The 13179-nt window shown below is 36.6% G+C and overlaps 1 protein-coding gene across 1 annotated transcript in view; it reads left to right on the top strand.

Moving 5' to 3' along the window:
• The first annotated feature begins 2062 nt into the window (after positions 1 to 2062).
• cxcl12b (chemokine (C-X-C motif) ligand 12b (stromal cell-derived factor 1)) overlaps positions 2063 to 13179 on the top strand; it is a 13152-nt gene continuing 2035 nt past the window's right edge. The window contains exons 1-4 of the mRNA XM_088420443.1: positions 2063 to 2216; positions 4598 to 4715; positions 10209 to 10292; positions 12831 to 13179. The exon at positions 12831 to 13179 is cut by the window's right edge and continues 2035 nt beyond it. Of these exons, the coding sequence (XP_088276569.1) occupies positions 2150 to 2216; positions 4598 to 4715; positions 10209 to 10292; positions 12831 to 12870 (309 nt within the window). The 5' untranslated portion in view covers positions 2063 to 2149 and the 3' untranslated portion in view covers positions 12871 to 13179. The remainder of the gene's footprint in view (positions 2217 to 4597; positions 4716 to 10208; positions 10293 to 12830) is intronic.

Genomic DNA, 13179 nt, shown 5'->3' on the forward strand with positions numbered 1-13179 from the left:
TAAACACCCTGTCACATTTATGGCTTATAACAGGACCTGCCACTTTTCCCTCACCACTGGCAGCACGGGCCTGTGAAGGGCTTTGCTGGATAAATTCACTCATAAGCATCTATATGGTTTTATTAGGCACAGTGGGGGTGTTGGGAGTTCCAAAGAGGCGTCATGTTCTGGCATGAACACTGGTTTCAGTTTCAACAGGGAACTACAGGGGATGACACATACGCATTATAAAGTTAATTGTAATGGCCATGTAAAGACACACTTAGAGAGTACTGCACATTTTTGTTCATGATTGTTTACTGAGTGTTGTTAAAATAAGCCGTTAAATTAAGTTGGAAAATTAACAACAATGTAAAAAAATTTAACTTAAATGCCGCCTGCACCGTTAATACAGGTTTTATGATTAGGGCCTTCCAGGTTCCACTGAAAGCTGAAAAATAGAAAAGTAGGCCATTGTATTTTCATGCCATGGATCTCAGTAGCCTCATATAATGTACCCTTGAGCATTAGAATGAGGGATAATAGTTTCCAGTTTCCATTTGTTCTTCATCCAAGAAGTACACTAGTTAACTCTTTGCTCGTTTTTATCCTCTTAAATAAGCTGGAGCTGCAGCGTTTTTATTTCGAGTACAATATGCAAACATTCCATTGAGCGAGTGAGGAAGAACAGTTACACTCAGCTGATATGCGGAAAACAGCGAGGTTCGTCCAACAGCGGGGAGCCCTGGAGGGCAGTCAACCAGATGTGTGTGCGGCAGATGGCGAGGAGAGCCAAATATTATTTTCAATAAACTGGGAAGAAATTCTTATAAATCAAAATTAGATTGGGAAAAAAAAACATTTTAATGGTGGCAAGTGTGTGCTGACCTCCAATTAACAAGTTCAGATGTGATTGACATGTGCCTGGATACAAAGGGGTGTGCACACTTTTGCAACCATCTGAGTTGTTTATTAGTTTTACTTTGCAAAGATTTATGTTCTACTGAGTCTTGCTTCTTGTTTAGGACACACTTTGGGTGTTCATCTATTGATCTTATTTATTTATCTTGTTTTTCATCACAAAATATTAAAGAGTGGAGTACAGACTATTTTGTCAGTGAGGAGTCGCCGCTCATAAGCTTAGAAGTATATGAATTATATAGCATGGAATATTTATAATATCAGTCTTGATATTTGTCTCATTTTTTTACTACAGAGTCCTGAAATGTTTTCAAATGTTTTTATTTGGCCCCCATAATTTTAAACAATTTTAATTATTGGACATTATCTTTTTGTTTGTACGTGACATTAAAATTAAATATGTAATACCAATTAAACATTTGTAAATAAGATATAAATCACATAAAGCAATTTATTGACAAGTTTAGGAGTTGATGAAGTTTATTTACTTGCTGTCTTGGAACTAATAAATAAATGTTTCCACTTATCAGCTACTTATATGCAGTAAATCATGTTTTTGTTACTATGATTATTATTGTTCTTTTTTGTTGTCATAATTTAGCTTTACTTTTAGACAGGAAATACAGTTTGCTGCTTTACAAGGTGTGAATTAAACAAATAAAAACTGATGAATCTGTCAAGAAAAAAAATTGGTGATAATGTCATGTTAATTTTGTTGCTTCAGCTCCCTGGGATTAACCTTAAAAAAGAAAAATACTACAAAATTTGTCATTCCTAAACAGTAAATACTGAAAGGACTGAAATGGCTGATGTACACCTGCAACGGTTAGTTTGGAAAAAAAAACGTAAACAAATATTGAGCACTTGGATATGTACTCAAAAGGTTACAGAAGGTCAGATTAAGATCATTTATGAAGCTCGTATTGCACGTTTGTCTTGGAGACAATTGGAACGAAACGAAAAAATGGGAGAAAAAAAGAATTTCCACCAGCCTGTCTCTGACTCCCAGCCAAACCTTTACAAGTGAGGAAATCTCTCCTGCCTGGCCACCGCTCCTCCTGCCTTCCTCTCACCTCCTCCCATGCTGGGACACCCCCTCTGCCCTCCCCCGTTCTGAGAAAGTGGGTCTCGCTCCTTCCCCTCACTCGCTCTCACTCTCTCTCATGTGAGCTTTTACCACAATACGGCACTTGCGGCCTCAGTCGCTCCTTGGATCGTAGCAGACGAAGCAGCTTGAACGAGCACCGACATGGACGTCAAACTGCTGCCGATGATGCTGCTGTTGCTTGTGGTCATGCATGGGCCTACAAGTACCGGTAAGTCGGAATGCCTCACTCTTTAAAGATGGGTTCTATCCGCGGAAAAAACTGTTACTCTCTTTTTGTTATTATTTCTCTTTTTATGTTTTAGACATGCCTAAAAAAAAAACTCAGAATCCCCCATATAAAATGTGCTAGTTAATAAAATTTCTGGATGCTGATCATAATCTGGCATATTTTTTTCATATTAATATTATTAGTAGTAGTATTGTTATTATTATTTCTATCAATGCATGTAAATTTTATAAAGCATTAAAAACGTAACTTAGTTCTTCTTGAGGCAGCTGATCTCCAATAACTTTATGACTTTACGGAGAGTTACCAGCACAAAGAAAAAGGTGGACATTTAAGTAGTTTTACTTTAAAAAGTTGCCTGTAGATTAATTCAAAAATTATTTTAAAAAAAAAATAAAATAAAATATATATATATATATATATATATATATATATATATATATATATATATATATATATATATATATATATATATATATATATATATATATATATATATATATATATATATATATATATACCCAAGAAAATATCTGTTATAGGCATCTTAAAAAATGGTTGTTGAAAAATATGATCATGATTATTCACAGAAAGAGTTGTGATTAATTAAGTTTTTGAATCGTGAGACAGCCTTATTATTATTATTATTATTATTATTATTATTATTATAAATACATAATTGTTTGGTTCCAGAAATTAAAACATGTTGCAAGTATGTGTAGAAATTATCTACAACATCTACAATTAAAATGTATGATATCCTGTACTTACGTTCTCATAAATTATATATTTGATTGTTTTTGCAAAAAAAAATAATGTATGCCAGATATTTTTTGTTAATTTTTGCTTCTGTTATCACCTTTATGGCCCCAATTTATTGTCTCCTTATGTTCCTTGCCAGGTGTCAAATCAATCTGGTGGCCTGCGCTTATGTTAAACATGTTGTTTCTGGCCTGCTAGCACCCTCACATTGCATATTAAAGAGTTGTGTGCATTTGGCTTTTGGCTTTGCTTTCTTTTAATTAGTTTGTAATTAGGGATAAACAATGCGCTGGTGATAGCGGTTGATGTTGGCCTCGAGCGCCAGTGCTGCGCGCTGCATAATGATCCCATAGTTTGCATCAGAATGGGGCATAGTCATTAAGATGATAATCCCATTGCCATTTGTGCTTACACATTTGATTTGGAGTCATTTCTGTTTGAAAATGTAAGAAGGTTTATTTTATGTATCTAATGATTTAACGTTTTTTGTGTTGATTAAGAAATGGAACGACTAAACATTTCATTGAGTGGGATTTTGAGAGATTGGAGCAATCCGCAAGCTGTATTATGGAATGCCCTCATCATACTTTGATGTTATCAGCGTGCATCTGCAGCAACTGCACGGGGCCCCGTCAGCGAGCCTGCATACTGGTGTCACATGGGAGATTTGTAATCATTTTAAGAATGTACTTGGGGTGATATCCACGGAGGCTGTGTGAGCAGCAGAGGGCTCTTTTATGAAAGAGGGCAACTTTAGAAATTGTGCGCTGAGGACTCTTTAGTGAGCGAGTGGTCAGGCTGAATGCATTCTGACTGAAAAGCTAAAATTCTGCGTGGGGGTATGTGTGTGGAAAAAAAGAAAGTGGTCAAAAAAGGGACTAATCTCTTTTTAATGAACATGTTGTCAAGAGCAATCACAGGTAAACTCATATGTTCCCATGCTTTGGAAAGATGTTACAGTAGATTAAACACGCTTTTAGCACATCCAATGAGGTATATCAGGGACGTAATCGCATCCCGCTTAAGGAGATTAATTCCTTAAAATTCCTTATAATTGAATTTTACATTTTGTCCTTAACTGAGCAGTGAACTTTTCTTCACTTCTTTATGTCAAAGTATGAATGCAAACACAGATGCATCGCACTGTTTTTAAATAACAGGGAATCATATAGTGTATTTTTCTTATTAGGGAGTAACCACACAAAGTGGCTGCTATATTACCTTGAGAGAAGAAATTAGCTCCCCAACGTTCTTAGCATATTGTCGTTAACGGCTGCAACTAATGATTCCTCTCATAATAAGAGCTTGGTTTGTCAATTAATCAATTAATCAGATCTGCCCACTCCCACCAAAAATAATAATTAAACACAATTTTAGATACCCATGGGTTGGGTTAGGGTTAGGTTTTGAGGCTAATCCTATATTCAAAAACATTTTTTTTTCTAATTGACTGTGTAGTAATATTAGTAATTACATATATGATGTGTAACAAATTTCATTAAAAAAGTGAACTAAAAAAATGTAATCTAAAAAAATCGATTATCACAAATAATAAGCAACTGTCAAAATATCAGCTGCGGATTAATTTTATGTGTTTGCAGCAAAGCCCATCAGTCTGGTGGAGAGGTGCTGGTGTCGTTCTACTCTCAACACGGTTCCTCAACGCTCCATCAAAGAGCTCAAGTTCCTCCACACACCCAACTGCCCATTCCAAGTCATGTGAGTAGAAAACGTAAAAGTTTAGCACCTTGAACAAATGTCTGACCATGTTTTGCCTGTTATGAGTATTTCAGGCAGATATCTTCCTTTGCCAAATATTAGTGATAAATCTTTTCAAGGTTGTCCAGTCTCCATTGATCTGAAGTTTTGGTCCGAGTAAAAGGTTAAAGCAGCTAGGCAACAACGAAAACAAAGCATGTTTTATTCATTACTTTGATTTGATTCTCATGTGCGAACGTAAAATAGTTGGCAGGTTTCTGCCCATGTGAAGTAAGTATCCAGCAGAACAAGCTTGAATATATAAATTCCAATACATTACACACAAGCGGTAAATCACAAGTTGCCAAGTGGTGTAAATTAGTGTGCATGCTACTAGGAAAGTAGATTTCTTGTGTGTGTGTGTGTGTGTGTGTGTGTGTGTGTGTGTGTGTGTGTGTGTGTGCTTTAGCTGAAGTTAAATGAGATTGGCGGAGAATCTGCTGGCTCTCAAGACACTGTCATTTTGTGAACAAGAGTCCAAACGTTCTGTGGGAGTCAGATAATGATTCAAAATAAAATGTGGAATCTCAAGTAATGTATGAAACGAACGGTCATGGAATGCTTTTATTTTGAAGTTCCTCCTGGAAGCAAGGTTGTAACAATATTCTGCTTCTCGATCATCTTTACCTCCAAGCGTGGCAACATTCCATATAAACAAGGCTGTGTAATTTTTTTCTCGATTTACGTTCATTTTTTCAGCTAAGATTTTTTTTTATTTAGTGCAATGAAATGTGATCGGCTAATGTAGCTCAATGGACACACCCACTCTAGGATTAGTAATCGATTGCTATTGGTACCTAGGTACTGAAAGTAATCATCAATAATTATTTTAGGTGCTAAAGTGTTAAAGTGACTGAGCACTTAAGTACAAAAGTAATTGATCACCATAGTGTTTAAATTAATTTACTACAAGCTATGTTTATGTTTTTGTTTAACTAAACACTTGAAAAACATTCTGAAAAAATATAAATAGGTATTTAGGATTGAATGGCTTTAAAAATCATAAAAACATGTCTTAATGACTCTATAAGTTAAGTACTGAAGAAATCTAATCATTTAAGTACTAAGTATTTGATTCCTTGGGTACTAAAGTATTTAACTACTTTAGGCAATAAGGAAACCATTAACTTAGTTCTTCATTATTTTAAGTAATCAAATACTTATTAAGTGTTTAATTTACGGCAAGCCATTTTTAGACCCTCCTTTATCCAAACACTTTTTTTTAAAGAATAAACAAATACCTGGGATTGAATGTCTAGACTTTTATAGAAAATAATAAAAGTATGTCTTTGTGACTGAACAATACTGGATGACGTTCAAATCATTCAAGGAGGCCCAGCGTCAAAGTTTTTTGCCGACAGGCAAAAAGTGATAGCCGGAGCTTGAGGGGGGTTATTTATGCGTCACAAAGGAAGCAATAATTGAGGGCCAAATTGAGTACCTTTGTGTTTCTGCTGACCCCCCGCGTCCCTTTTCCACTTTCTTTCTTTCTTTTTGTGTTTTCATCTGCCGCCTCCGACCGCACAGCAAGTTCTGAGCGTAATGTCACTGGTCTGGAACACATTAACTCAAAAGCCTCATTCATTAGTTGTCTATAGAAAATCAGGTGGCAGAAGCCTTGCAGCCAAAAGGCGAAAAGGCTGCCAAATGAGGAGGGGGTGACTTGTGCGTGAATGAAAAGCAAAAGGTTGCAGAGGACACAGAAAGACGCCACCGGCCCAGAGGAGTCAAGAAGTCATTTAGGCGAGGCGAAAGGGGAAATACAGCTCGCTTCTCTGATATCTCCATTGAGGCGCATGAAAGCACGCTCAAGTGACATTATACTTCTCTGTGACATCCCCCAGCCCAGCAGTGTCACACCATGTTCCCTAGTATGACCCCCACAACTCTTTGCCCACTCATCCCAGCGTGCTGTTGGTATTAACATGCTGTGAAGTAATTACTACCTGCTGCTAGTGGAACTCCAGCCCCAAATTCGAGCCGAGTCAATTAGGGGTGAAGCTCCAGACAAGCAGACAGATAAACAGGACGGAGGGGGGGGACACACATCAAAAACAGGATGGAGGTCCCCAGCGGATGGGCCTGCCACCCCTAATAAAAGAAGAGGAGGGGAAGAAGGGAGAAAAAGTCAACACAGATCCAGTTACGGAGCTGCTGACATGTTGGGTCGAGGGTTCTGATGCTCCCGGAGCCTTTCAAGTGGAGATGCCATTTGCCGGTGTGAGGTGAGGAACACAGAAGGTGGCCGCTTAAAGCCAGATGGGGTGTTTCATTTGTGGAGAAGTGTGATGCAGATATGGAAGGAGCAGAAAGACTCAGTTGCTAACGCTCATGCGTAACTTTTTGCCACAAAGGTGTGAAACACGCACGTCAAGAGCCGTGACGGCTGCACCAGGACTTGTGTTGCTACAAATCTAAATCTAAATGTTTACACGTGAGAACACACACACACTCTGACAACATCAATGGTGGTCATACACTGAAAACACGTTGATAATATCCCAGCAATAAATTTACAACCAATAACCTGGAATTCTTATTTAAAATATGTGCAATTTTCATACATTATATTATAAGATAGATCATGTATCAATCTTGTTTTTTGTGTGTATGCTTGAAAATTGCATAACTCATGATAACACACATAAATATAAAAGTGCAACACTTTTGAAAAGGAGTCACTATAACACACGTCCGTTATAAGTTCTGTCATGTTCAAATATATATATATATATATATATATATATATATATATATATATATATATATATATATATATATATATATATATATATATATATTTTATTTATTTATTTATTTTTTTTAAATCCGACACGCTACACGCTAGCTAACGTGTTGCGTAAGGCTGTCAACAAATAAGACAGAGCTTCCCCTCCCTAACGTCATTCACAAATGAATTCTATAAATGGACAAAATAACCAATATAAGTCAAAATTACCATGACCTGCCAAGCACAACAACAAGCAGAAGCATGTGTGGAATATTACAGTGTTTTGCACATAATTGTGCATGCTGCTCCTCTCCTTGTGACAGATCATCATGTCATCTGAACAGCGGTGAATAACCCGCACCATCCCTTCATCGCTTTTTCTTTAACGAGTATATGAGGCTACTTTTGAGTAAACATGTACTGTACCGTAATAATGTATATTAATCATAAAATAAATAATGTTTTGAGCTCTCCTTAATGTCGCCTTTCTTGTGACAATAATAGTATTAATATAAAACAATGTAAAACAGATTTCTCTCTAACGTAACTTAAAGGTATCTGATAAACAATTAAAGTTAAAGCACACATTACTACATAAATAAATAGAAATCATTAGAATCATTATTTTTATAGAAATGCATTTAATCTTTATGACGATAGAGATCTGAATGGGTCTCCTGGATGTTTTAATTGAGAGAAAAATGTCTCTTGTTTTTCTTTTGAAGCATGAATAATTCCTGATAGAGAAATCTCAGACAACACTAAAAATGACTCTAATTTGTATCCGCTAATCATTTGGTGCAATCACAATTAAATTGAACTGCTGGTCAGATCAAAAGAGCCGGCCAAACTCAAAGTTTACATCAAAGAAATGGCCACAGATGTTTTCAACTGTGCAATATCAAACAAGCAGGCGGGAGATTAAGACCTAAACTACAATATGGAAGTTTTTTGATCTGCTTGCACACTTTCAGGACTGAGTACAATTGGTGGGAAGGGGCAAACAACCCTAATCCTTCATAGTAACATTATGATTATGAGATTCACATATGCTAACAGGAGAAGTCGATTTTTAACATTGCTTTTGATTAATAAGAACAGCACAATTTATAAAACAAACTGGAACAATTTCATAATTTCATGATTGTCAAATGTGTGTCTTTTTGTTGTTGTCTAATCTTAACGTGTGCATTTTTAAATGTAAATTCAACATATGCTTAATTTTAATTGACATTTGTAGTAATATTTACTGATCATTGCTTTAATTTCTAAAAGTCTATATTAACGTTTCCTTGCTCTATTTTATTAGTGGTTATTGTGCTGTTTCATAAAACATATTGTGTCAGGTTTGTGCCCATCACCAAAATTGGCTATCTTGATATGTGTCTGTCGCTGGCTTTTTGGGCTGCAGCTGTATTTTCGTGGAAACAGAAGTGTGTTAATTTCTTACAGCTGGCCAGGGGTTGACAATATGTCATGCTCAATGAACATCACGTTTGGGTGCACACGTGTTGGAGGATGTGCTGAGCTTTTTAGGGCTTAGCAAAGGTGGTTCTGGCCTTCTTGATTTTTTCCACATATAACTAATTTATTGTCATTGAATGAAGAATCCTTCTTTTGGAGTCCCCCCCTCCGAAGAAATTGCGGTCGCAGTTTGCTGGAAGCAGTTTTTACGTGTTTGCGAGATCTTCAAAGAAAAAGTGGAGCTATTAGTCCATACAAACTAAAAGAGATTATAATGATTTATAAGTCAAAGATAAGATAAGAATGTCCAGAACCAGCACATAATCCTTTAAAGTGTTTACATAGCAGTAGGTCATTAACATTACCTTTTATTACTTCACTATATAATATTTATTCCCCTATTGGGAATAATGAATGTGCATTTAAATGAAAAAGTGCACATACAAGACGCAGTTTTTGACTGTGCACAAAGACAAAATGTCCATATAGTGCATTTACGTACATTTATCTTCATATCTCTGCATCTCAGTGTTCCAATTCTTAGAGTTGATCTTGCCAAAGAAGCTTTTAAAATGTTTCATTTTTAGATTCAATGCAACTTTATAGGCAGAGGATGCACCCATAGACAATGCAATGTTGAATTTATGTCAACAATAAACCTGATTTATCCAGCGCATCAAAAACCTATTGCCGCACACGTGAACTTGATAAAGTGGGGAAGTAAGTGAAAGCGGCCTTTTTGACAGTCAAAGTTGAAAGTCTATACATGGAAATGCAGAAATAATATCAGATTACAAGAACATACTTTGTTTTCTTCATTTTGGGCTGGGAGGAATAATGCTCAAGACACTGTACAAGTACGTATCATGTCTTATTTTAGGGTTAGCAAGCTATTACCCATAGTGGATAATAATGACGCACACAAAAGCTGAAAATGTATGTGTATGTGGGAAAATACATACCTTATTTGGAAAGTTTGTTTTTAATTAGCACTTACTAAGATACTACTTGGGTTATGAAGAATGACATCCGGCATAGACAGACCGCATTCTAGCGTTTGCCATTACTTTCCAGCAAAATGAAAGGAAAAAAAAAATCTCTTGTACACATTGTTTTGTACACACTATTTTGTATATTTATTTCAGGATTCTTTAAATGATCTTATAAACTGCTGTCAGAGCCACACCTCATCTGTGTCTTGTTCAAACAAAAAATCAATAATCAACAATAATCAAATCCTCCTCGTTTTCATCCCACAGTGCCAAGCTGAAGAGCAACAGGGAAGTTTGCATCAACCCGGAAACCAAGTGGCTGCAGCAGTACTTAAAGAACGCCATAAATAAGTAAGCAAAAAGATCGCTCTCTCTTTTCTCTGGGTGGATTTGTGTATCACAGACAGGCGTGAATAATCACAATTATCGTGCGTAGTACAAATAAACCACTATTACGAATTGCTGATTCACTGCCTTGTTGATAATTACTCAGTGAAAGCAATGACTTGGTTGATGTAAGCAGCCTGAATTATCATGTGTGAAATGATGAGCAAGAAGTTGAAATGGGTGATAAATCCGCCTGTGGTGTGCCTGCTTGCCCCTTTCTCATAACCTTGTGTCTGAGCATCACAGGAGTCATCAGTGGTTTCATGGTCAGCTCATGACCGCACTTAACACGTTGAGAGGCTACATTATGTCCAGTAGACTTTTAAATGCATTCTCTACACCATTATCACCACTCATTGAACATTAACTGCAGAGTTGGTTCTGGTGCGCACAGTTAACAAGCTGTGTTGTTAAAATGTGCACATTCCTCAATAACAAAACTCTCCCATTGTGTCTGCTAACCCTAACCCCATTACTGCCAGGATGCACGTCAAATTTTTGAAACAATACACACTCATGGCCGACAAAGTCCTGTATGTGGTAGTATAAAATGTTAGTTATTAATTGTTTGTATATGACTTGCCTGGATAATTAAAAAAAAAAAAAGAACATGTGTGACTCCTGATCATACTGGGATTAAGCATAGAATATGAAAAAAATTATACATAGTAAAACGTTGAATTTGAAGCAAGCAAGAAAACGTACTTGTTATCAGAAGAGTAAAATCAGTATCATTTACATTGTGCCTAATAATTACTGGCTGCTCTTGCTGTCTGTCATATTGATGGACGAGCCTGGACAATTCTCGTGCTGTTAATAGCATCAAATATAACCTAAATGCACTAAAATAGTCAGAAAATATTCATTTTAAGCCATAATATTAATGATCGTGATGAAGATGCTGTAGCATTGTTTGGGGTTTTTAAATGTTATAATTATGCTGCTAAATATTGAACATTTTGTTGATAATTATATAGACTGCCCAAAACAACCCAAAATGTCCATTTGTTCATCATATATTTTTTAACATTTGATTATTTCCTTTGGATGACACAGCGGAAGACAAGTTAGCACATCCGTCTCACAGTGAGAGGTTGTGGGTTTGATTTCAGTTCTGGCCTTCCTGTATGGAGTTTGCATGTTCTCCCCATGTCTTTGTGGGTTTTCTCCCACATTCTCAAAAACATGCATGGTAGCTAATGTATATTGGACACTCCAAATTGATCTTAAGCCTTGGGTGAATTGAGTGGTCATTCGTCTTTGTGTGCCCTGCGATTGGCTGGCAACCTTTTCAGGGTTTTAGCAGTGAAAATATACCCGCTTAAAGCTTCTGGTGGCTGGACCATATCTCTCAGGGTTGTCACTGGACTTCTACTCCGTGACAGCAAGGCACTCCAAAGTGGTCACAGTCGCCCACCTCCTTGCCCACTTGTACGCCTTCCATTCGGTCTTCACTAGCAGTTGAAAATGAGGCATCTAATATGGCCCCAGTTTAGGTTTATCAAATTTGGTTCCTTGCCCTCCAAATCATTACTGTATAAGCAACACCACATCACGATGGATTTGAAGGGAAAGAAGTAAATGTGGGATTAATTTAGCAGGGAGGGAGTTATCTTGGCTTGGTTGCAGCGCAGAATTATTTAGGGAATTACTGTTGCCAACTTGAAGTGTCTCTCCATGAGACATCTACATGTTTGGCATCACATGTTGCGAGTGAATATCAAACATAACATTTCCCAGTGTGTCAGATGAAAAGACCGCGCTCCAGTATGGAAAAAAGATGTACATTATTTATTTTTATTAGTGCACCACATATGTGCTCAGGATACAAGTCGTGTCAACAATTTCGAACTCCACCTGGTAGCCTGAAGGTATCATATTACATCAGTGCTGTTACAGCAATGAGAGATGAACTAAAACATAGAATGTGATGTGAAACATGATGATACTTCTACGCTACACAATTCTATAGTACTCTCAGAAGAATAAACAAAATCATTTGTATTCCCCGTTCATGAGTCATGGATGCGCTTCATCATCATCCAAAAATATAAAGAAAAGCACTATATAGAAGTGAAAGTCCATTTACTATTTACATACAATAGACATGAACATCACTGGAGCATTTATGGTAACTTTTAAAGATTGATAGGATTTTCAAGATATTTTCACTTATAAACCGTTGAGGCATAGATGGAACAATTTTCTGTCCGAGTTTGAAATGTCCGACAGAAATTAAACGCACCACGTAGAACCAGCGCAATTTGACAAAAAAAAAATAAAAAATATATATATATATATATATATATATATATATATATATATATATATATATATATATATATATATATATATATATATATATATATATATATATATATATATATATATATATATATATATATATATATATATATATATATATATTGGCTTTATTAACCAAATTCTTACTAAAAAGGACGGTATGTGACAATGGACATGTGAATCTTAATGTGTGTGCAGGGTGAAGAAGTCCAGAAGACGCAACAACAAGAAGAACTGAGTCTGCAGGATGCTTTCCGTCAGATCAAGGACCCTCAGGTCCAACCTGTGTACCTCTTTACCACTGCTATGGATGTATGTAAACACGCTGTATGTACCTGTCCACTTCTCTGGACTGCTTGCACAAGAAGCACTTCACCGCCATTTTGTGCCACCCGCCACAGACCTTTGTGGACACCCACAGACTCCCCCACCCACCCCCAAACCATCCACGTTAACACCAAGTGCGATGAATGCCTGTCTTGGGACAATGGATGCAAGATAATGCCACTTGTCTTTTAGTGAGTGCTGGGTGATCAGCTCAAATGAC

The sequence above is a fragment of the Hippichthys cyanospilos genome, chromosome 7, assembly GCF_059441005.1.
Source record: "Hippichthys cyanospilos isolate Australia breed blue-spotted pipefish chromosome 7, RoL_Hcya_1.0, whole genome shotgun sequence".
NCBI classification, from domain to species: domain Eukaryota; kingdom Metazoa; phylum Chordata; class Actinopteri; order Syngnathiformes; family Syngnathidae; genus Hippichthys; species Hippichthys cyanospilos.